Here is a 26,106-nt window from a genome sequence, read left to right as displayed (position 1 = left end):
AATATGCATTAACACCCTTTTATTATTTTATACTGTACATATTATTTGCATACACCTGTTACTAATTATGTTGAACGTTTTTATTTGTATATTACCATTTTTTGTAATTATAATTGACTATGTCCCGTGTCTTGCCTATAATGTTCTTATTAGTTTAGAAAAACTTTTTATATAAGAAGGATAATGCTATGTCTTTGCTGAAATCTATGTTGCAATATTCCTCTCTTCTATGTTGTAGGTTAATTTTGGTAATACGCATTTTTCTTCATGGCATATAAAGCTTTCTGTTTGTCTCTAATTAATGCAATAAATATCAAACCAACTGCCAGAAAAAAATCCTCTAATTCACTAATTGTTTCCTCAATTATCCATCCTAGTATTCATTGTCTCCAGTGAATTTTAAAATTCCGTCATTTATTTTTCTTCTGAAAGTCTTTCCTAAGCTCAGATTGTTCCCCTTTCATAGATGCATCAGTCTCTTGAATATCACTGAAAATGTGTTAGGTATTTTCTAGAATTTTCTCTCTTTTGGCAACAGTTCTGTTTCATGGGTGGTACTTACTTGATTCCTCAGTGTTTCTCTTTATCTGAGTGAGTTTTTCATGGGTACACCCTTATAGAAGGGAGAACACAGAAATGTTGAGTGTCCCTGTTCTAATCTTTCATATCCAGATGAAGGGAGAAAGAAGCCTTTTGCATTTTTTGGAATTCTTCTTTGTCGGATCGAGGTCCTGGTCCTGTAGAAGTTTAGGAGAGGGCTACTGCTGGAGACAGCTGCATAACAGGCAGCCCTACTGCCCTGTGGTGGGGACCCCCCAGTTTGTTTTGTGCATCTTAAAGTTAGAAGAGGTTCCTGCTCCTCTTTTCAAATGGGCACAAATGTCCGTATTTGGAGGCCATCGTGATGGCATCCTGGCCACGGTGAACATGAGGTGGGACACTGTGCTCTGACCCATGCCCCAGGTGCTGACCTGTCCCATACATCCTGAATACGGATCAAGAATTGAATACACTCATCCAGTCCCTGGGGGTGTGATCCAGGTTGTTAGTGGGGTTCCTATTGAATGATTACAGCTGGTCAATTCCCATTGATGTGTATTTTCCAAAGTGCAGGACACCAAATGGCTTAGATAGTACATGGTTGGGGCATCAGCCGTATTGAATTGCACCCAAAGCTCTTCTTTGGTCAGTGCGCCGTCAGTTCTTCAGATTATGGCAAAGAGGAAGTCTAAGAGGGTGGATCCTTAATCCTCTTTAACCCTGCTGCTTGCTGATCTCTGATTTTAACCAGGAGGGCAGGCGCTAGTCTCAGAGCCTTTGGTAAGCAACGCTACCTACTTGGATTTGGGTAACTGATTTGCATATGCTTAATTTTTTACAGTTACACACTTTCTGCTGTAACAAGTGATGCTGGCTTTCATTACAAGGAGGAGATAGAAAGTGTCCTTTTAAAGTGAATTTCTTTTTTTTTAATAGACTTTACTCTTATAGAGCAGTTTCAGGTTCACAACAGAATTAAGCAGAAAACACAGAGAGTTCACACATAGCCCTCCCCATCCACACATATATACTCTCCTACCTTCAACATCCCTCTTTCCTTATTTAAAAACAGAAGAGTTTATGTTAATAGCATCCTGATTTCGGTGGGTATCTTTTTCCCGAACATGGCTCCATGTTCTCTTACTATTAGTTCAATTTGAGGAACTTCCTGGAAGTCACTGCTGTGTGGATAGCACCCTTCTTGATTTCCAGCAAAGATACAGATGTTCTCTGATTTTTGTATTTCTTTTGGTGATCTCAGTGGAAGTTTGGAAGACAAGCATTGAATATTAAATGTGGAGGCGTACAGGCTCAAATAGTCATCCCAGCTTTGAGTCACCTATCTCCCTATTTTTAGAAGCTGCTTAGGAAGATTTGTGAATGGAGAAAAAAAAATCTTGATGAAAATTGTGTATTTTGGTTAGGAAGCCTCTGAGAGTGAGGGATTTCGGGTTCTTTTTTTCCCCCTACTGACTTGAATGCCTTTGGAATATCCCTCTTCCTTTTTAATTTCTTTTTTGGCGGGAGGAGCTAATTAGGTTTATTTATTTTCAGGGGAGGTACTGGGGATTGAACCCAGGACCTTGTGCATGCTAAGCATGCCCTCTACCACTTGAGCTATAACCTCCCCACTAACACATTTTTAGAGTAGAGTTTGCTATAGACCTCCCTCCCTTATCTTAATTGACAAAATAGTATTAAGTGTAGTCATGGAATTTGCCTTTCCCTTGCCTCTCTTTAGGTTTAAGTTGCTGAGCCAGGAGGAAGGCGAGTACTTCAACGTACCTGTGCCCCCAGAAGGAGGGGAGGGCAATGAAGAACTGCGGCAGAAATTTGAGGTGAGATTGTCTGTCTTTGTGCACCAGAGTGAGAACCGGTTGAGACTGCCTTTATACTATTTTTCTTGTTTATGCTGTGGTTTCCACCCAAGGCCTTTCATGACCCTGTGCCTCTGCAGTGTTGTTCTATCTCCCAGAAAACTCCTATTTATCCTTCAAGACCCCAAGTAAATGTCCCCTGCCTTGTGAAGTCATTCTTGCCTCCCTGTCCTCATTCAGATTTAGATATTTCCTTGAAAGTCTTTATTCACAGCCTACCTGGCTTGGACTAGAAAGTTAGTAAATGCTGAATGAAAGCAGTGGACAGAGTGGTGATATATTTTGGAAGCTGAGTCACCTAGGCCTGCTGAGGGTGGAGTCTGGATTTGAATCTATGACTGTGCTGGTGACTCCATGAAATACTCATGGGTATTTCTTCCAAAGATGAAGAGCCCTTGACTCTGACCTTGGGCCATCGTGCTGTCTCTGCTTCTACTCCAGATAAGCCCTCCTGTGGGACTAAATAAACCCCATTTTCCAGCATATGAGAGTAGCAGGTTTGTAAGACACATCCCAGTTTTATAAAGAAAATGTTTTGGGGAAAATGGTTTTGAGTTCTTTCATTATATGTGTATTGAGTGATTTTAAAGTGGTTTCATAAAGGAAAACACATTATTTTGTTCACGCAAACAATATACTGAGTCTGATGGGAAATCATGAATTCTAGATAAGCAATGATGGCCTTCTAACTCTGAAAAAATGTATAAAATAGCTAAAACAAATAAGGTTATTGTCATCATTATTCATCAGGTAATCACACAAGCAAATGAAGACAAAATACAACTAGGTAAAGTTCGGTGAAAGAGAGGTCCATGGTACTTTGAGAGAGGTCTAAGAGGGAAATATAACCTTGTCTGAGTCATTGAGGAAACAACAATGGAAGTTAACCAAGTAAAGAGGGTAAAAGAGCATTCCATTCAGAGAAGACAGCATGTTCAAAGGCCCTGTGGTAGGGGTGTCATAAAGCAGCTATGTGAAGCTGAAAGAAGGCCAGAAGTGTAGGTAGAGCTCAGAGAGCACAGGGTGAGTTCACAGTAAGGCTGGGAAGTTGGTGGGGGTCAGAGTAAAAGGACCGTGCTGGCCTTGGCAGGGGTTTTGGCGTTCTTTCGAAGAGCCACGTCAGTGTGCCCCTCAACTTGACAGAAATCATACTTGAGTGCTGACCCTTGTCTTGAGCCTGGGCCCTCCACAAAACCTGGACTCTGATGATGTTTCTGACTCGGTGGGACTTCCCTTCCTGAAACAAGTGGAATAAACAGATTGGCCTTGGGCTTATCAGTCATTCTCCAGTGAACCTGACTCCTGAGGCTTATCCTCACAAAGCCATTCTAGCCCCCGTGAGTTGATGAGAGGACCTTCTCTCCCAGTAGAGTCTAGAACTGGACACTGTTTGGTAAAAAGTAGGATAGGAGGGCAGGCCTTGCCAATAACACTCCATCTCCTTTCCTCAACTTTCTGATGGAGTGGTGTCCGTTTGCTGCTGAGTTAAAAATGCACGATTGTGGGTGAAAAAAACCTGGCCAGTGTTTTCTTGTATAAAATGAAGTCTCAGTTTTGCAGAATGATTTCTTCTGTCTTAGGGCAGCCAGGGTGACATTTCAGAACACCCAGGAAAACATTTCCTACACGAACAGAGCATTTGTCTGGGCCAGTTATTGGCTTGAAGGAAAGGACTGTTTTATCGGCAGGCAACAAAATGTGTCCCTTTATTTCCCGCAAGAGCCTGCAAACGCTTGTTTATGCCTGAATGGTAATCGCTCCCTACCGTAGTTTGTTGATTAAAAAAATGTTTCCAAGAGACCGAAAATTGTTCTCAGACACATAGAGGAATTTCAGTTGACCTTGAACGTGAGAAATGTAATCCCTGTGCAATAACCAATTAGCACCCAGAATGACTCAGAAATTACTTTCAAGCCTCTTATCCGGAGAAATTCTGAGTGACGGTGAAGTCGAGCTGCTGGAATTGGGGTAATAGAATTTCATGGTAGGGTGAGCTTGGTGAAGCTACCACACGTGGTACATTTCAGAATGTTGGCAGTGGCTCTGTTTGGGGGCTTTTGTCTGACCGTGGCCTTGCCGATGGGCCAGGGAAGGGAAGACTCCATTTTGGATGGTTCAGAATGGGTTTTCTGGCAATATTAGAATTTTTAAATTTAATAAAATGCCAACTATGTGCCATTTTTTGTTTTAAGTGCTTTAGAAATATTAACTCATTGAATTCAGTCCTCACAACCACCCTGACTGGTAGGTACCCTTATCATCCGCCTTTCTCTTTTACAGAGGAGGAAACTGAGGCTCAGAGAGGTTAAGCAACTTTCTAACATCCCACAGCTAGTCATTGTCTTGCTTTGAGTTTCCCCATAAACAGACTATAAGGATTCAAGTGCAGGGATCGCAGGAAGCATCTTAGAGTAGTGGGGAAGTGATGCTGGGAAAGGAAGGAAGCTGGGAAAATGTGTATTATCAGGCAGGTTACCACTGGGGGCAGCTGGGGTTTAATTCTGCTTTAGGTGGTGTTTAATGCATGCCACAGGGTTTGCAGTCAGAGGGGCGGGAAGCTGACATCTTGTCCACCAGCCTTCCTTCCATCACTGGCTGAGGGCTGCTTCCAGGGGAATCGAGCTGCCAGCACCTTCAGCTTGCCCTGCTGGTGGGCAGTGCTTGCTCATGCAACCAGGAAAGGAGACTGCAGGCAGAGTCACATGTGGAAGCGGTAAGCAGCCCCAGGTGTAGAGAGGAGGGGGCCAGGGGTCTTGGCAGGATACCTGGGGCCACATCTGTGCAGCACAGCCTGTTTCCTTTGGGTAGTTCGAGAGCCAGCCTGCCTGGATTGGAATCCCAGCGCTGTCCCTACCTTGCTGGGTGCTGAAGGCAACTTACTTTCTCTGAGTTTTGATTCCCCATCTGTAAAGTGAAGGTATGGTGGCGCTTCTGACCTCCTACGGTTGTGTGAGGCACAAATGAGATAATGCATTTAAAACAGTGTGTGGCACGTCCTATCATTCAGCTGTCAGGTTGTTGTTATCATTATCAGCATCCTCCCTGACTCTCGGAATAAATAAAGCTCAGGACCTGCTCCTTCTGGGATTTTGGAAGGGCTGCTTGGGGGTTCAGGAGCATCTGTGGGGACTCCTCACCAATGGGGGGGGTCTCTGCCACTGCTGCTGGGTATTGGAAGCTCCTGGTAGGGATGGGGGTGACAGAGAAGTCCAGTCTAAGCCAGCACAGGCATTAATCATCTGAAATGGAGCCCTGGAGCCTGGCTGCCGAGGTGCCTTCACTCTCCCCGAGCACCATCTGGAAAGAGGCAAGACTCTTTGCTCAGATGCGCGGCTCTCTTTGCTTTTCTCTTTGAGCGCCGAGTCCTCAGGCTCTAAATTGCAGACATGAAAAGGCCACCACTAGTGTACTTCTGTTTCTGAAGGCATATCCCACCCAGTGAGATAGAGGATCCTTTTAACGTGGGATTCAGTTTAAACATGTCTTTGATGGAAGACCTAATCAGCATGAGACTGTGGGGCAGTCATGGGACATTCAGAGAGACACAGGACAGGGCTTTTGTCTTCCAAGGGCTCTATGTGAATGAGTGACAAACCCAAATGTCTTTAGGAGCTGGATAGATAACAAGAAGGGGGAAAAGCCTGGTGTGAGAGAGCAAGGTGTGGTGGTGATGAGGGCAGACTGGAGATGTCCCTGTGAAGGCACCGTGCCTTATGGGTGGGGCCCAGTGTTACCAGATCTTCTTTAAAAGAAGCTGGGATTTGGGTTTTTATAGGACATCTCTTAATTTTTAACAGATGTCAACTAATTTAAATATTAGTGCAGACCAGGCTGATAAGGTTATTAGGCTTCTAATCTAACGTCTAAAAGCTGAGATAACATTCTGTCTTGGTCTGTTCAGGCTCTTATAATAAAAATACCGTAGACGAGGTAGTTTACCATTTACTTCTCGCAGTTCTGGAGGTTGGAACGTCTAAGAGCAAGATGCCAGCACAATCATTCTGCTTCCTGATTCATAGACAGCCGCCTTCTCACTGTGTCCTCACATGGCGGAAGGCGCTGGGGGCCCTCTGGGGTCTCTTTTGTAAGGCACTATTCCCGTCCGTGAGGGCTCCGCCCTCATGACCTAATCCCCAAGACCCTACCTCCTAATACCATCACCCTTGAAGATTAGGACGTCAGTTCGTGGACTTTGCGGAGACACAGACATTTTAGGTCTACAGCACGCACCTGTAAGAAAACTCACCCAAGCAAATTGAGATGGAATGTGGAAAGAGGGCCTTTGGACCTGGATTCAGAGGGGAGAAGGTGGCTTGCAGGACTGTGGAATGAGGCTGTTGGCCACTTGCTGCTCCTTGAAGAACAGGAAGAAAATTTTCCTCTAAGCTGTCAAATGAGAAATTTGGGAATTGTGAGTGCCTCACTCAGGCTCTGCCAGCAGCGGGTGCTGGAACTGACAGGTGGATGGATGCGAACCTCAGGGCTGGAATGGGGACTGGAAACCAGGGACAATCAGGATGGGGAGCTTCACAGGTTGGAGACTGGGTTGTGTGAATCCAGTGGGTCCTGAGTCAGGATTCAAAGAAGGTGGAAGACAATAATTAAGCAAGGGGATGGTAGGGGGTGAGGGAGGGTGGGAATGTGTTTGGATCAGCACAGCCTGGGAATAACTGATGGCTGGAGGGTGAGGATTTGGGGTGGTGGGGGGACACGGCCCCCCCAAAATCAATACAATATCTCTTCTAGGCTCTTTCCTTGTTTGCAGTCTCCCTGATGACCTGGTTTTAGCTACTCTCTCTAGGTCTTAACCCCAAATCTGTCTCCAGTTCTTACGTCAATTTGTAACCCCAAACCCACATATACAACTGCTTACTGGGTATTAACTTCCCCTTGGTTGTCCCAGAGCCGCTTAAGTCTCAATGCATCTTACTACAAGGTAACTGGACCTAGAACGCTCACAGCAGCCTTGTTAGTGGCCAAAAAGTGGAGACAACACAAATGTCCGTAAACAGGAGAATGGATAAATGTGAACAGTGAATGCTACTGAGCAGGACAAAGGAATGAACCACTGATCCATGCAACACCATGGGTGAATTTCAAGACCATTATGATGTGCGAAAGAAGCCAGATGTAAAAGACTACATACTCTGTAAAGGAAAACTTGACACCCTCACAATGCTTCTGACACCAAACGTGTAGATTTTCCACAGCAAGAAATTCTCCAGTTCTCTGTGCCACCATCTTGGTGTCCTTCAGTTATGACATTAGCTACCCGGAGTTAGTGCAGACCCCATAGGTTAAGGGCTGAGTCCTGTAAGACAGCCATCCCCCTACTCCAGACTCCAATCACAAATATTCCGGCCTCCTGTCTCTCCTGATTTCACAGCATTTGTTGCCATTCTGAGTCATCCTTCTGGAGCTCACAACAGCAGGCCCCTCCCCCATTGCACTGAGGACAAACCTGGGCCTCATCCATCCATTTATCCAACAAAACATTTAGCTGGCAGCTATGCTAGTTGTCAGGGAAATTGCGGAGAATGAGACATATTCCCTGCCTCGGCAGGTTTCCAGTCTGTTGGGGAAAATGAGTGAACAGACAATTATCATCCAGTATAAATGGGAAGTAAGATGGAGGAAGGGAGCAAATAGGGACACCTAATCCAGAGACAATCAAGGAAGGCTTCCCTGAAGAAGTGAAAATGTGGAGCAGAGGGTAACTAGATTGGTGAAAGGGAGAGAATAGCCATCTCCACAGCAGTGACAGTAGGTGCAAAGGCCCTGAGGTGGGAGGGGGCTCAAGGATGTGAAAGGAGCATGAACCTGGGTTCCAGGGAAGAAGGACCCAAGAAGTGATGCGGTCAGGTAGATCTTGATCATACTGGGCTGTCGAGGCCAGTGAAAGCACCCAGGTCTTTATCCTTAAAATGGAAGCATTTTAAGCAGGGAGTGACTTGGTTGAGTATTAAGAAGTGGAAGGTCACTCTGGCTGCATGTAAAGCCCATTGTGGAGAGAACCAGGGTGGGTTGTCCAAGTGAGAGGTGATGACAGGTGGTGCTGGTGAAGGTGGAAAGAAGAAGAAGGAATTCTAGAGACGGGTTGGAGGAAATAGTGACTGGTCCTGGAGGTGGGTGAGACCTGAGGGATAAAAGAGAAATGGGGGTGCCAAGGGTGGCCTCCACATTTTGCGTCTACACCCTGGATGTTGGGCCATGCTTTTCACTGAGCCGGTGGCGTGAGCTGCAGGAACCATGGCTTGCAACCTGTCTGTGAATTTGAGCAAATTCTAATGATGTTTTCTGTGTGCTTCCCCCTCCAGAGGGCCAAGATCGGGCAGGGGACCAAGGCTCCCGAAGAAAAGACGACCAACACCGTATCCAAATTTGACAACAACGGGAACAGGGACCGGATGAAACTGACCGATTTTAACTTCCTGATGGTGCTGGGGAAAGGCAGCTTTGGCAAGGTACAGTGTGGCTGGGGGGTGGCGCCTGCTCCAGAAGGAATAGCTCGCCAGGCAGGCACATTTGCTGTTCAGATGGGGCTTCCATTCCAGTGAGGGAGAGAGCGCAAAGTAAACTAGAACCACCTGACAGTTGGTAATGAATACTGTGAAGGAAATGAATGGCATGCTGTGACACAGAGAGATCAAGGAGGGACCCACTCAGACTGTCTGAGGAAGTGGCATATCAACCGAGATCTGAAGGATGAGAATGAACCAGCCATACAGTCAAAGAGCTAAGGAGAGACTGTTCCCAGCAGAGAGAACAGCAAGTGCAAAGGTCCTGGGGTGGAGGAAGGGCTTGGCCATTCTAGGCACCATCAGGAGGTGTTGGACTCAAGTGTCACGTGTGGAGGGGAGTTTGTTGGATGTGAGGTTGCAGAGGTAGGCAGGGCCCGATCAGGCAAAGTCTTCTGAGCTGGGCTGAGGAGTTTGGATTTTATTCACAGTGCAGTGGGGAGCCACTGAAAGTCTTAAGCAGAGAAGTGACATGATCAGATTTGATTTTGGAGAAGATCACTCTTGCAGCAGAGGATGGAAATGGTTCTTTTCGAACAGCAGCACAGCTGAAGGACGACCCTGGGACTCGTAGAGTGATTCTGGATGCTTTTATAGATAGCGGGAGATGCTGTTTTACTGATGTTGAGCTCGGGTTCTAAGTATTCCTGACTTGTTTAGTGTTGTTTTGAGTCTTTTAATCCCTGTGTGTGCCACAGATAGGTCTCGTATAAATCGCCTATCACGAGCTCAGGTGTGCGTAAAATATCCATTTCTTCCACATCTCTGTGGCTTAAGTCAAAAATCTGGGCGTTATCCGTGACTTCGCAGCCTCCCCTGACCCCAGGCCATGTATTACCATCCATCGGTGAGTCCAGACAGGTCCTCCATCAAAGCGTATCATGAATTTACTGCGTTCTCTCCATCTTCACTAATGCAGCCCACATCTAAACCAATACAATAGTGGCTAGGACCACTGCAGAGGTTCCTAACTGGTTTCCCTGCTTCCGCTCTTCTGACCTATAATTCGTATACTTCCCTCTAGCAGCCATCGTTATTTTTAAAAACTTCCATTAGGTCAAGTCACTCTGCTGCTTAAAACCCTCCAGTGACTTCACAGGTTGAATAAGTTCTGTGCTGTGTCCTCGGCTTACATCACTCTTTATATTCTGGTCCTTGTTCTCTTCCTTCCTTTTCTTTCTCCCCATCACCCACTGTGCTCCGGCCACATGGAGGTTCTTGTTTTTTGTTTTTTGTTGTTTTTTTTTTTGAAATATACAAAGATCCTTCCTCTCTTAGAGCTTTTGTGGTGCTGTTCCCTTTATTCTTTGCAGGACTGGCTCCTTCTTGTAATTCCCATCTCTCCTTAGATGTCACCTCTTTTGAGAAGTCTTCCCTGACCACCACTCAAAGAGCCATTCATTCATTCTGTTATATTTCACTCTCTTCATCAGCACCCAGTCACCAGATGGTACTTTTCTTGCTTGTCTATTGGTTTGTCTCTCTTCTCCTTCTAAGACCTGAGCTCCACGAGAGCAGGTGGCCTTCTCTGCCACGCTCGCCAGTGTACCTGCAGTGCCTGTGGACTGAATGCACTCAGGGCTTAGAATTGAATGCATGGATTTTTCTCTCTGGACCATAAGGTCCGTCCATCTGCTGCGACGGAATAAGGAACCTGAGGTGGTGGCCTTGGCATGGGGTGTGTACAGAGAGCAGGAACACGAAATAAGGTTGCTGAGAAGCCCCGGGGTCCGTAAGGTTAGAGAACAAGCAGTTGGGGATAGAAGAGGTCCACAGCACGGTGCGTTTTTTGTCAGCAGCTCTGAGCGGCCTGGGGGGTAGAGATGGAGAAGAAGATGGTGAATTTGAAGTAAGGGGCGGGGAGTAGCAGGATCAGTGCTCAGAAGATCACAGTGAGAAGGGGGCTAAGGATTCTGGGAAGACGGATGCCCATTGCACATCCAGTGGCGCTTGTTCTGTCTAACAGGTGCTCAGTGAAAGTGCACTGAACAGATGCATGAAAACTGAACCCAGACTGGGTCGGAAGGAAGTCAGAGCAGGAAGAGGGTTATAACCTGGGTGGGAAAGGAGGAGTCTAGAGGCCTAGGGATGAAAAACAAGGGGGTAGAGTTAAGAGATTTAAAATGCTGGTAAGACTAGCGACGTTTGGATTTCTAACAGGAGGTGGTTTCCATGATGACAAGGAAGAAAGAGGCTTAAATGAAGAAGAGATTCTAATAAGCTGAGGCTGTCAGGGAGTTTTAAAAAAATTAAGTTATGTTTTTAATAAGCAGTGTGTTCACATAGTTCATAATTAAAATTGTATTAAAAGGATAAACACTGAGAAGTCTTGCTTGCTCCCTCCCAGGTTCACATCTTTCTGCGCCCCCCTCGCTGCTACGGTTCTCTGTATCTAAACGGTTTTGTTAATTGAATTTGCATCTTTCCGGTTTCTCTCTGCTGGTTTAACATATAAATATACATTTTTATTCTTGTTGCCTCAAAAGTGAGCAGACTCCACACGTAGCTTGTCCCTTTCCTGATCGCTCAACCGTACAAATTGGAGAGTTTGGGATTAAGGAATGGACATTCCAGAGGGTTTCTGGAAAGGATTGGGGCTGGGGGTGGGTAGAGAAGTGGGAGAGTGGGTCTTTGGGGAACAGCGAGGGAATGAGAGAGAATAGATGATGTGTTTCCATGGAAACCGTTATAATAATTGAGAGTTCTGTGCCAGACTGTGGATGTGGCATCAAATAAATCACAGATGAAAACAAGAGTCTGTCGTGTAAGCAAACTAGAATAACGAAAACCTCTACAAGCCTTTAAAACTTAAGAGTAATCCTTCGCAACTCTCATTCTGCCAGCCACGGTTTCAAATTAATGTGGTTTTACATCTGAATGCCTACTTTTTACCATTTTTGCAATTTTGTGAGGTATATATTATCCACTGCCCTAAACGGAAGAATGTGGCGGCAGTAATTGCTCCTCCTTCCGCAGATGAAACAGGTGGACCTGTGGGGTGATCTGTTCACACCGCCCCTCCCCCAGGCCCCATCTATCAGATCTGGCCCAGGAAAACGTGCTCTTAAGCACTGCAATAATTTGTGGAGTGACCAGGGAGTGACACAAGTGTTTGAATAAGACCTGTGAATATGAAACAAGGGACAAAGCAAGTGTTAAGGCTGTTGGGTTCCAAACAAGTAAACCATGTTTCAGAAACTTTAAAAAGAAGTGTGGAGCGTTTGCTGTCCTGAACATGTGAGGGTGTTTACCGGAAGGATTCTCTCAGCAGGGCAGGGCCTTGTGACATGTCTGGCTTACTTGGAGATAGATGTCCCCTTGCACTTTTGTTCCAGAGCACTTGTTCCAGAGCATGTATTATCCATTGGTTATTTCATTTTATTTTTATAGCTTTATCCTTCACTCTCTATTTTTTATGATTTCTTGAACCTTTGACTTCAGCTTTGCCAACCTTTATGGTTTACACTTTTCAAGAATTTAACCCCTGTGGTTGTCAAATGATTTTTGCATTAACATTGTGCTCCAAATATATAAATTGGGCAGGTGTGTGCTGTCCAGACTGATTGTACAAGTGGAGCTCATAAAATACACTCAGCAAGTCCCTGCTAAAATCTATACACAGTATGTATGTATATGTATGGCTGAAGCATTATGCTGTATGCCAGAAATTGACACAATGTTGTAAACTGACGATAGTTCAATAAAAAAATAAATTAAATAAAAGCTAGGTAGTTACCAAAAAAAAGTATATATACAACACAAATGCAACGTTTTCCATTATAAACTTGATTCCCCTGATTCCAAAGTGCTGCTGTAATAAATATTCATTAAGTATTTAATTAATGCTAATATTGCTTGCCTTCTGAGACTTCAGATGAGCTTGTGGTAACAATTTGTATGAGCCAAGTCTTTTTAGAAAGTTATACTGGGAAGTCTGAAGGGGGACTTTTTTTATTATTATTATTTTCTTACACTCCTGGACTCTTGCCTATGGAGGATACTGAGGTTAACAGGAGGATTCAGGTGTGTGGAGGGCAGGTGCATGCTGTGGTGGACACAGAGCTAACATAAGGAAGCTCAAATCCAGCAGCTCAAAAGCTGTATCTTGGAAAATGATTGGTAATAGGAAAAAAAAAAAAGGAAATTGCCAAAATGTTCATCAATAGTGTGATAGTTAAATATATAATGGTGTGTCCATGATACCTTCAAAAGAATGAGGTCTTTCTATCTCATAGCTCTATCTGTCTGAATGTCTGTCTATCATTGTGGAAAGATGTCCATGGCATAGTATCAAGTAAAAGTAGAAGTAAATTACAGAACACTATGATTAGTCATATAAAATAAACTGTACATAGAATAATTCTATTTATGTAGTGGACTCATAGTCCCTACTCTCATTGAATTTCCCTCCAACATTTTGTTATGAAAAACATTTAATAATACAGAAAAGTTGAAAGAATTATGCAATGACCACCCATTGTACCCAGTACTTAGATTCTACAGTAACATTTGGCTGTGTATGCTTGATCACATCTCTCTGTCTGCTTGTCTCTATGTCAACCTGTTTTTTGGGGAGGAGGGAGTAATTAGGTTTACATATTTATTATTTTTTTAATGAAGGTACTGGGAGTTGAGCCCAGGACCTATGCATGCTAAGTACACACTCTACCATTGAGCTATATATACCCTCTCCCCCAAATCAAGATACAGACATCGGTACACTTTACCCCTCAACTCTTCAGCATGCATATCATTTAACCAAAATTCAATATGTGTTTTTGATCATTTTAAGGTAAAATTTACATACAACAAAACACACAAATCAGTGTATCATTCTATGAATTTTAAAAAATGCATACTTAAAAACCCAGTGAGAGTATAAACATTGATCAAAAAAAAAGAAATCACACTAACAGATGCAAAGTAAAACTGTGATGTTTGCTTCATGCTGTGAGAGCCTGCGGAAGTGGGGTGGGTCCTAGCTGAAGTCAGGGAAGGCTTCCATGAGAAAGCGGCTCTTGGGCTTTATCTAAAGGGTGAGTTAAATTAACTGTGCAAAGATGGGAGGGAGTAAATGGAAATCTCAGAATGTCTCCTCTTCCTGACCCCACCCCCAGTCAGGGCTGGTTGATCTGTGTGGCAGCCAAACATTTAAGCTCCTTTATTCATTGGGGTGGATTCAACTGCCGGAATAAATAGACCTCTAAATCTATACCAGCTCAGACACAATAGGAGTTTAATTTTCATTCATGTAACAGTCCAAGATGGGTGTTCCTGGCCTCTCCCACTCTCTCCATATGGTGATTAAGGGACCCTGGTTCCTCTGTCTTGCATGGCTCCATCAATCCCTACAGCCTTGTTTTTGTCTATATTCAGAGTGCCGAGGGAGAAGGAGAGTACAGAGGAGGCACAAGCTTCTTCTGAAAAGTCTTGGCTTGGGAGTGGCACCCATCACTTCTGCCTGCACTCTATTTGAGAGTGTTGTCATGTGGCCATGCCTCAGTGCAAGGGATGCTGGGAGAGCAGTTTTGGTGGAAAGCTGCACTCCCTACTTTTCTTAGCTCTGGTTGGAATTTTTCTCGGTGACATGAAAGACTTTCTGACTTTTCCCTTTAAAGCTCCCAACTTCTCATGCCCCATGGACAAAAGACTTCAAGCTTCTCTTCTTGGTGACATTTCCTTGTGTTCAAATCATGGAACATGCCAGGTGTTAGTGCTGCTTTTCCTGAAGCATAACATAAGCCAGGAATAAATCAAGTAGGAAGAAGTCAGCAGCTTATGAAATTGAAAGAAAAAGTAGAAAGTCCTTAGAAACTGAGCGCAGGTATTGCATTTGTCTTTTCAAAAAGTCACATCCCCGTCTGTTGCTCTATGTGCATCTAAGACGTTCAAAATAAAAGGCCAAGAGGTGAGGGACAAAACCATTAAGCCTCCTCTTCTGGTGTTTGATTGTCCTGCAGTAATGTCCAAGAGGTTGGTGATATTAAGTGCCTGAATGTCAGAAAGGAGGCCATTGAGGGTTCGCCAGGGAACCCTCCCACTATGCACTTGTGTGCTGCTCTCCAAGGTGCTGACGCCAACTCCCTTAGCTCAAGATTCAGACTGTGCAATAGGGCTGAGTATAGCCTTGGCCAAGCTTCTCAAATATTAGCTATTCATGGACCTGTTGTTTTTTTTTTTTTTTTTTTTACCATGTACATATTTACTTTATGCTATCTTAAATATTTTCTTTAAATTGCTTCGTTGACTTCTTTTTCTTCTCCTTAGCATTGCCCTAAGCAATCATGTATGTGATGTCACAGGCTTGATCTACCAGTTATATACCTATTTTAATATATCCTAGGAGAATGTATTAAAAGAAAAATAATTTTGTTCTTGGATTGTCAATAGTACAAGTACCATATTTTGTGAAAAGCTGCCTTGAAGATCTTACACTCACATGACAATTTAGTACTTCAGTTACCATTGTATTTCTGAGAACATAAAGTCATTTTTTTGTGTATATCTGGAAGGTACAGAAAGTCTCTGATCTTCCCTCTCCCTTCTATCCTTTCCTTTAAATGAGGAATGTGCTCAACATTTCCTGTATCCCTAAAAATATCTTCTGTGATCTTGACCCTCCCTTCTCTATCCTTTACTCACTGACTGTATCCAGAGAATCAGACTGCTCTTTTGAGATTTGCTGCCTCCACTGCCTCCTCACCCGCCCATGCCTTATCCTTTTGCGTTGTGACTTCTCCCCTCAGCAACTTGTGAAACACCTGTCTCTCAGGTTACCAGTGAACCCCTAGCTCCTCACTCTCCAGATCTGAGCACAGGGCATGGTGGCTGCTTATGGAGGGCAAACATAAGGGAAAGGAATTGGGACTAAGATTGGAACCCATACCTCATACTGGGGAGAAGTCATCACTTTTATAGTAACTACTCACTGACAGACCTAATTAAGGATTTGTCCATTCAACAAATATTTATTGAGCATTAACTATGTGCCGGGCACTCTTCCTGGTGCAGGGGAAATGGCTGTGAACAAAACAGACAAAAATACCTTCCCTCATGGAACATACATTCTTGTGGTGGTGGTGACGGTGATACTACCAAGCATTCTGAGTCCTTACTATAATGCCAGGCTTTGTTGTAAGTGCTTTGTATGTATTGGCTCACCCTTATGCTGTAATGTAGCTACTATCACCCCCATTTTACAGATGCAGAAGTGTGATGCAGGAAGTTGAAATAACTTAATAAAATCGCACAGCCAGTCAGTGGAATCTAACAGACCAGTTTTGGTTTAGATACATGTGTTCTTGGGCTCTTGATTGTTTGATACTTAACGCATGCATTTCTAGTCTCAACAGTGGTCCCCTTGCCATGTCACCAGACATATTCTAGGAGGTTAACTGATTTCCCCCCTTATTTTCTCATTTTCCCCTCTCTTCTCTGTCCCTCTGAGTGTAAGCAGAGTTTGTGTGCCTTGTTTTCACTCTGAGCCTCTGCCATTAGACAGACTGCATGCCCATTGTGATGGGAGATTCCAGATTTTCAGTTCTCCCTCCTCACTCTGTGCCTAGAGGTCACCTATCTATGTGCCAGTGCTCAGTGGAACTGTGAGCCGTCAGCAGGGGTTCCTGGGAGGCTCCAACTTCTCTTTCCTAGCTTCTGCCCTTCTTACTCCTCTGCAGGCTTCAGCTCGTGGGATCCTCCAAGTCTTGGGGGCATCTCTAGTGTGTGTGATAACTCCCCAGCTGGTTCCTTCTCAATCATCAATTTCTATTTCTTCTAACCCTCATCCCCACCCTCTGCAATTCCACTCACCCATCTCCATTTTCTTCAGCTTTTATTGAACTCATACTAATTGCCAGGGACCATGCTTTGGATTTACATGCATTACATCATATTAATTCTCACCACATCTTGCAAGGTAGCTACTGATATTAACACTATTCGACTTACATGGGAATTATAAGTCAGAGAGGTTGAGATGTCTCCCCAAGAACACACAGCTGAAAGGAGGCAGGACCAGGACTTGAAATCAGGTTCTGTGATTCCAGTTGAATCACAGTTGCCTCTTTCCATCTCTAACAACACTCTTTTCTACTCTGGGGGGCACTCATCACCACCAAACTGCTAGTTTTTTCTTTTTTGAAACAGTTTTAAAACTGCCATAAGACTTTTGTGGGTTCCTCCTTAACAGCATGAATAAAAAGTTAAAAATTGTATCTTATGACTGCACTCGTATAAGGGCAAATAGATTAATATTGTATGTTAAAACATTTTCTTCAGCATAAAATTTCATTTTTTCCCCTTGGGATTCTAACAGAAATGAAAACACTTTCACGAGCCCCTGAAAAGATCATGGTCCCTCAGAATGCTTGAAGTTGGCTCTGTTTGCTAACACCAGTGCCCCACAGCATCCCTCAGCAACCTCCAAGCTGTCTCCCCAAAAGCCTGCCGATGTGCTTAACTTGTGTGTGTTGTGGGTTTAGGCACAGGAGAATAATCCAGAGCTTCAAGCCCCAGACTCCAGTGTCTTCTGCTGGATCCAAGTGCAGCACTGAATTACCATAGGAAAAAAATTGCCTGAGAGGATTAAAAGGCAGTTGAGTTCATACCAGTAACAAAGGCCTTTTCTCAAGTCTTGGAGCTCCCGTTGTGGGAGTCTATCCTAATTTTAATCTCATTAGTGGTATGCATTCACACGCACATATATACATCCATACATTAGAGGTGGTTATATAATCCTGCAGACAAAAGCTCTTCCCTTTACTTCAACCTGCTTCGCTATCTTCCTGCACCATATGGTGCATCCTTTTATCATATGGTTCACAGATAGCTCAGTCTTTGCTACCTGTTCCCTTAATCCTCTTCCAGAGAACCTTTTGACATTTGCTGTCTGATCTTGGATTCCTGCCTTCTCTTCGGTTCTATCCCAATTACGGCAGCTTCCTCCCAGCCCCCAGTCTTTTGTAGGCAATTCTGACTGCCATGTATTTTTGCCAACTCATCTTCCCCAGTCCCAGTGAGGCCCTTCCACTTCCCGAATTTGTCCGGCATCTCATTAGTGAAGCGACTTACTGCTCTTCTGTAGCCCCTGCCCTCACCCCTCAGAAGATCATAAATTACAGAACAAGAAAGCCTCAGTAAGAGTCTGTTTTCCCAATAAAATTAATCATTTCAGGGAAAGTGAAATATCTGGAATTCAAGTTTGATTATCCAGCCAGAGTGAGTAAAGGGAGGATTTATTGGAAAAAAATGGCATGTCTCTGTGTATCGCTCAACATCCAAAAGCTAGAGTGCAGCCGGGACAAGGAGGCTGCCAGGAACCAGCAATCATCATCTCCACCTTGGAGACCCCCAATCTGCCCTCCTGGCTTCTTGCTGATGCCTCACCCTGTGGATGTGCCCCAGCACTACCCCCCTCAGCCTTACGTCACGTCTCAATTCTCAATGGCTGATTCCCAAATCTAGAATTTTAACACCCTGAGAAAGAGAAGCTGATGGGGCAGTAGGACTCAGGGATCATGTGATCCAATTAGCTGTGGCCAAGGGGACAGGTCACTTTTCCAGCCAGCCATCAGGAAACACAACAGGAACGGACTCTGAAAAGCAGGTGTGAGATGGGCAGTTCCTCAAAGAGAAGGAAGAAAATGCTGGTCCGGAAATACAAGACAAAGTGTTTCCTTTAAGTCTGTATGTTCTTCAAAATGTTGCCTTTGGGAAGTCTCTGTGGAAAACATAATACAGAGTTAATTCTAGTCCTCTTATTAAAGGACCAGGTAGAGCCTATTAACATGGAAACTCTGTCTCAGGCAATAATTCATGGCCACAGGTCCAATTATCGTGCCCCCATTGTTCACCCTCTGCGTATCCATCTCAACCGCATCTTTATGTGCCGTTTCAGAAATTCTAGTTCTGTTAAGATGAATCCCTGTTTACTAACAGCATAACCCGTAATCTTTCTACTGCAAACACGAGAGCAGAGACCTATAGATTATAATCATCCAACACCCATGGTAAATATTTTGGAAGTCCAAGTATGAATGGTTAATGTAATTAAACATGCCATAGTTTGTTTCAGTTCCCCCACCCCAGCCCCGTTTCATATTATCTACTGACTTCATTGAAAATCGCTGCAGAGATTGATAATATATCATGAGCATTGGGAATGTGTCCATGTGCTTTATATGCATCATTTAATATTCACAATGATCTTATAAGGTGGGTGCTGTAATTATCCCCCTTTCACAGATGAGGAAATAGAGGCTCAGAGAGGTGAGAGACTCCCAAATTAACGCAGCAGTGGATGCAGGTGCAAACACAAGGAGTCTCATTCCCAAGTGCACAACCACTACACCACACAGCCTCTGGGGCACTCACTGTGCTTCACGCCCGCCTTGGAGAAAGCCCGCTCTCTATTAGTCTGGGACACCAGCCCCAAAGGGAGGCTTTGTGTGTGCACAGAGCAGATCAGATTATAGAGAAACAGGCTTCCTTTGTGCATCTAATTGTTGGAATGAATGATGGGCCCTTAAGGGTTTCATTGCATTTTCTTTTGGTAAAAGGCATCAATTATTGGTTTGTTTTCCTGGGAATTGTCTAAAAAAAAAAAAGTCAAATCTACTTTTATTTTAACCATCTAGCTTTGTCAAATATAATGTATGATTCAAAGAAAATTGACTAACTGAGCATACAGGTCGTCAACATTGATTTGAGCTCAACAGAATTAGTAACTTGAATTGATACCCATCAAATTCTACCACATCAATTCTGTGATATTAATAATTAGAAGTGATACAGCCCAGAGTTTTGAAATAGTAGTTCTCTGGCATTTCTTATTGCAACCCAATCAAACAATTCAACATTTCTTATTAAATCCAACTAAATGTCTTCATTTAAAACACAGGAGCTAAGCATTTCAGGTTTAAATCTTATTCCCCCCCTCCTTCTTCCCAGCAGCGACTGTGAGTCATTCCTTCCATGGGTGTAGTGACATTTGCTTAACAATAGCAAGTCCACAGGAGCTAGAGATGACTAGGCTAAAAGTACTTTCATTCTAAACTTCATTTCACACTTGCATTGGCTTTCTCTGCTAGTGGGCAAAAATTTGAGTTGATTAAATCTAGTGTGTGCCATGGCATCATTTTAAAGGACTTAAATCTTAGTAACACCTGTCAACCCGACCTCTGATCTGAAAATTCATTTCATCTGTCACGCAGTTCCACATCTCCCCCGTGATCAACATCCCCCCACTCAATTGGTACATTTGTTACATTCGATAAACCTACACTGACACGCCATTATCACCTTAAGTCCGCAATTTACGTTAGAGTTCATTCTTGGTGGTGTCCGTTCTGCAGGTTTGGACAAATGTATAATGACATGTGTCGACCATTATAGCATCATACAGAGTAGTCTCACTGCCCTAAAAATCCTCTACACTCCCCGTATTCCTCCCTCCCACCCTCTACCCCCTAGCAACCACTGATCTTTTCACTGTCTCCATGGTTTTGCCTTTTCCAGAATGTCATATAGTTGGAATCATACAGTATGTAACCATATAAAGAGGTTTTATTTTAAATATGGAAAAACCTTACATAAGAAATCATGAAACAACCAAGTTGTATCGTCTGAGTTGATCTGCATGCTCAGTACGGCTGCTCTTTTTTGTCTTGCTGACTTGGAGATTGTATTCACAAAGTGATTCAGTCCTCCCCAGATCCACACTACTAACTCCCAATTAGCATCTTTCCCCCCACTATATCACTTTTCAGTTTTTCCCGAAGTTCTTCTTCAGTTTGCAGGTCTACCCAGTAGCTTCTCCAAAGCGAGCTATTAGAAGCCAGAAACCATTTGTAGATGGCTAACTTCCAGTTTGCTGCTAGAGGCAAATGCATTTGAGTCCACTCAAGCCACATGATTTTCTATTCAATTAGTGTGTCCACCATCACATATAAAATTTAAACACACATATGTGTGGATATATATGCTTAGAAAATGTGATCCAAAGTTCAAACGGTAACAATACACTTTGAAGAAATAAAATTAGTGACTCCAAGATAAGCTAGAACATGTTAGGACATCTTCATGTCTGGTGAAAGTCGGGAGAACCTCAAAAGGTAAAGAATTCATCAACTGTGAGGAACGTAGTGTATTGAGTTCTTTCTGGATGTTCTTGTATCACTGAGCCGCCATCATGGCCCTGTGAATTGGTGGACTCTTGTCTACAGTTACTCCCACATCCACCTACAAGATCCCTTGGCTGGAATGGCTCTGCCCCTCATTCAAGGCCTCTGGTTATCAAGAGTGAGTGGCTTAAGCCACCTCTTCACCCCTGGCCCAGTATGAAGGAGGGCTTTGCCGGAGAAGATGAGGCTGTGAGGGTCTGGAAGCCAGGGCGCGTCGTCGCTTCCCCATTCGGAACTTTAGAAGTTCACAGATAGTCCGCTGATTGCACAGGGAAGTCCTGTTGCACTGAGCATGCAGCTCCCTGTGGGAGAGTCCTCTTAGCCTCTCCCAGAGGGCTCCTGCCAGCCCCACCTCTAAACACAGGCAATGTGACCTTGCCTTTCCTTCTGGGCTTTGCATAAGGATCTCCTGGGAAATGGATTTTGCAGAAATTTCGGTCTATTGCTCTGTTCACGTTTCTGCCTTTCTCTTTCTCTCATCTGGAGAATGTGGGAAGGAACCAGTATATCCACAGAAGGAGCTGGAACATCACACTCATTCTCTGTATTTATGCTTTCACTTCAACAATGTGGCTTCTGTGCCCTGGGCTCTGAGCTTTACCGCCATTATGTCACTTGCTCTCAGAGCAACCCTGTGAGGGAGGAACTGTCATGATGCCCCTTTTATATGTGGGGAAATGGGACTCAGAGAGGTTGAGTAACTTGCCCCAAAACACACAGCAAGCACATGAGAGAGTTAAGCTCCTGGTTCCAGAGCTGAACTTGTACCTGCTGTGATTTTACAGTTCGAATTAGATGTAAACTCCCAGCTCATCAGACTCTGTCAATGTCATAATCTCATTCTTACATCCAAGAGCTTGTCCGGATACCTGCCACGTTGTAAAAGAGATGAGGGTGTGGGTGCTAACCTTCATTTTGTAACCTGACCACACCCGAGTCTCTCAGAATCCTACTCCTGAGTGGGTGACCGCCCTTGGAGGAACAGTGGACAGTGTTTGCCCAGTGCTCCAGCCTCTGATTACAACACCATCCTGACGGCCTCTTGCCAGCTCACCACCTCGTCCTCCCCCAGGGCAGGCCAGGCCTGGCATAGGAAGGCCTCAAATATTTAGAAGATTTGGATTTAATTGGTCTGGAGTGTGGCCCAGGCATCAGCTTCTAAAAGCTCCACAGGGAATTCTAATGTGCAGCCTGGAGAAACAGGAGCTCAGTACAAGTGAGCAAGGGAAACCCACGGAAAGGATGGGAGAGGGGAGGAGACCAGATCTGCCTTAAGACTGAGAGTCGAGCTGACTAAAATTCTCTCTGCAGGTCTTCGGAGGAACTGGGTAGAACCCAAGCAGGAGACAGTCCCAGAGGGCAGGGGGGCCTTCAAAGAGATGCAACCCTATAATAGATTCCATCAAGCTCCTAGAGAATTAGCCAGGAGTCATTTGCAGGAGACCTGGTTAGGGATGGTGGTGGCTTAGATCGGGAAGGAGGTTGGATATAGCGTGTGTTTTGAATGTAGAGCTGACGAAACTTGTAGGTGCATTAGGTGAGAGAGGTCAGACAGAGAAACTGCGGGAGGCTCCATTTGGCTTTGGGCTTTTGGGAAGTGTCTGTTGAAGCTGGGGAAGTGGGGGGTGCGACCTTTGGCTCCTAACCTTCTCTGCCCTCTCGCATTAATAGGGACGTGACACCCAGTCCCCTCAGGACACGTCTCCTTAGCCAGTCGAGAGCTGGAAATCGGTGCTCTGTGCAAAGGATCGCAGGCAGTCCCCTTGGTCGTTCTCAGACAGGATCGAGGGGATGATAACCACTGTAGTGGATGGAATTGTCTCCCCTCCATATACATTTTCAAGTTCTAACTACTGAGATTGAACTTGACCTTATTTGGGCATAGGGTCTTTGCAGGTGGCATCAAGTTCAGATGAGGTGTGACTGGATGAGGGTGGGCCCTAACCCAATGGTTGGTCTCCTTACAAGAAGAGGGACAGAGACCCAGGGAAGAAGGCCATGTGAAGACAGAGGCAGGGACTGGAGTGATGTGTCCATAAACCGAGGAACGCCAAGGATGGCTGGCAACCGCAGAAGCCGGGAGGGAGGCCTGGAACAGATTCTCCCTCAGAGCCACTAGAAGGAACCGTTCCTGCCAACACCTTGATTTCAGACTTCTGGGCTCCTGAACTGTGAGAGAATAAATTGCTGTTGTTTTATACCTCATAGTTTCTGGTTCTTTGTTACGACAGTGCCAGGAAGCTCGTGCAACCACCAGGCCCTAAGTGCTCATCATCTATTTGTCCAGCGTGGTGCTGAGTTAAGGTGTGCACTCTGCATAGTCGATCCCCCAGAGTGCCCTCGGCACCAGCAAAAGATGAGCATGGTCAGTGTCCCTGTTTTATAGATGAAGGACGTTCATTAAGGCTCAGAAAAGTGAAGTGAGTTTCTCAAGGTCACGCAGCTGGTACGTGGTGGAATTTGGACTCATACCAGGTCTCCTCGTTGTCAAGTCTCTGTCCTAATCATGATGCCATCCTGTGCCATGGTCAAGGGCCAAGGTTCCAGGCACATTTCGCCATTTGGATTCACCAGGAAGGTTCATCTTAACAAACTTTCCACCTCGGAGTCCCAGGGCTGCTTTCCTCCATTGTAATCTGCTGTCACTGGAAGCTACTGCTGTTCATCACATCTCTCCCGGAAGATTCTTGGGTAGCAGATGTGGCTTGGAATTTGATAAGAACATCACTTCAACACAGCCTTTCAGTCTGTTTGGAATCCTCACCCTGGAGCTGGAGGGACAGCTGAACAAACAGCCCACGTCCTCAGTGTGGGTATTAACTGAAGCAGGAGCTCCGGAAACTTCGTGAGACAACTAGTAAAAAAAAAAAATCACGTCGACTTAAAGGAACATTTTAGAACATGACCATCGCCCTGGCTGATACTGTGGCTATTTTTCTACTGTTTTCTGCTATTGTACTGACACTTGAGGGCGCAGGTGGAGGGAGTAAGGTCTTCTCAAGCCGCTTACTGCTGGGAAGCAGGGCCACCTCGGTCCTGTGTGTGAGCGTCTCACCACCTTGCATCTCACCTGGCATCATGCCTGGCACAGAATTCCCGACAGAGCTGGTGGACTAGATGGATGCACCAGAGTCGTGGCTGCAGCGCTAACTCAGACCAAGCTCATCTCGACGAGTAAATGAATGGTTTGTTAGTGGTTGTATAGGAAATGGAGACAGGACATAACTGTTCCACCCTTGACCGTGAGTTAGGCCACAAGGGCCAAAACCTCAGCAAGTGGGATGGGCAGGAAAAGGAGAACTGGGCCAGACCTGGAGTTGAATTTGAAACGCCCAGCGGTAATTTGCAGATGGCGCAGCCTCACAACGCAACACTTGGTACTCAGGGCTCGGAGAATCAGATGGCGTGTGGTCAGGAGTGTGGACTTTGGAGACAAATGATCTAGAAGGATCACTTCCTAGTGGAGTGACTTTGGACCACTCACCTAACCTCTGTAAGCCCTGGAGACAGTGGCAGTACCTACACTCACATCTGTGTGGAATTAAATAAGACAATACACAGTGTTAGTAAGGAGTCAGGGTGGTTATCATTATCACCTCCAAACTCATCACCTTCCCAACATTGGCCAGTCCGCCCAACATTGCCTGTTCTCTCCCTGACAGTAACAGTGGGCTCTTTCCTTTGAACATCACCTATTCTTTGTCCAGTCACCCCACCTGGTGCCAGTGCTCCTCTGTCTACTGGAGATAATCATTTGCTGCATCTCAGAGATCTGGGAGTTGGCATCTGGGATTTGAGTTCCAGAACTTGAGAGCTCACTTCTGACCATAATTCTAGGCCTGGGTTTATGGATCCAGTTGGTCTAATCCTAAGGGAACACAATTCACTCCCCTTTGCCTGGAATATGCCTCCCCCATCTCCTCCTTGCTAGTCCCAGTAATGCTTCAGGTCTCAGCTTAACCATCCCCTCCCCAGGGCATCTTTTGCTGGCCCACCAAATCAGGTTAAGTCCTCCATGTGAACACTCACGGGGCACTGTGCACTTCTCTTTCAGGAGTTTAATCATAATTGAATTGGAATTATTTGTGCTAGTGTGGGAGCTTCCTGAAGGCATTGTCATCCCACATCCCCAGTGCCTGGCGCATCCAGACAGTTTATTTATTCATGTTTACTGAATGAATAAATGAATTGGCCAGCCTTCCAGGTCCTGGATAAGACAGGGGATAAGATTTGGAAGGCAAAATGAATTCCGTCTATGTTGCTGGTCTCAGTTGAAGCCTTTTAAAGAGAAAATTGATTGAAAAGAGGGTGCATAGCTAAACGCAAGAAATGAATAGAGTGAGGTTGCATCAGTGCACATTTGAACTCAGAGGAATCTGTTCTAGTTGCATGTTTTTTTTTTTTTAAATTGAAGTATAGTCAGTTACAATGTGTCAATTTCTGGTGTATGGCATAATGTTTCAGTCATACATATATATGTACATATATTTGTTTTCTTTTTCATACTCTTTTTCATTATAGGTTACTGTAAGATGTTGAATATAGTTCCCTGTGCTATACAGAAGAAATTTGTTTTTTAATCTGTCTATCTAGTTGCCTGATGCTGCATAACAAATCGTCCCCAAACTCAGAGATTTAAAACAACACCACTCGTATGTTATTATCTCTCATGTTTTCTTTGGGGAGGGAAATTGGGAATGCTTGCTGGTTGGTGGGTGGGGTCTGTCCTGCATTAGCTGGGACTGGAGCACCCTGTGCTGTCTGGGCACCCAGCTCTTTGTGTAACCTCCAGCCCTCTCCACATGGTCTCATTCTATGGCCTCAGGGCTCCAGAGGCAGGTGTTCCAAGAGAAACTGACAGAAGTTACTGCCTCCAAAGTCACAAAGAATTACTTTCACTATATTCCGTTCATTGAAGCAGCCACAAAGGGCTGCCCGTGTTCAAGGGGAGAGGGCACAGACTCTGCCCCTTGATTGAGGAGTATCTAATAT

General features: G+C 44.7%; 1 protein-coding gene across 2 annotated transcripts in view; it reads left to right on the top strand.

Moving 5' to 3' along the window:
- The window catches only part of PRKCB (protein kinase C beta), a 297,800-nt gene that overhangs the window by 211,810 nt on the left and 59,884 nt on the right, over positions 1–26,106 (top strand). For both annotated transcript variants that reach the window (XM_032460851.1, XM_032460850.1), the window contains exons 8-9: positions 2,282–2,378; positions 8,735–8,881. In XM_032460851.1, the coding sequence (XP_032316742.1) occupies positions 2,282–2,378; positions 8,735–8,881 (244 nt within the window). The remainder of the gene's footprint in view (positions 1–2,281; positions 2,379–8,734; positions 8,882–26,106) is intronic.

Source organism: Camelus ferus, chromosome 18, assembly GCF_009834535.1.
Source record: "Camelus ferus isolate YT-003-E chromosome 18, BCGSAC_Cfer_1.0, whole genome shotgun sequence".
Lineage (NCBI taxonomy): Eukaryota > Metazoa > Chordata > Mammalia > Artiodactyla > Camelidae > Camelus > Camelus ferus.
Note: the sequence above shows the minus strand (reverse complement) of the source record. Positions and strands in the feature narration are given on the sequence as shown.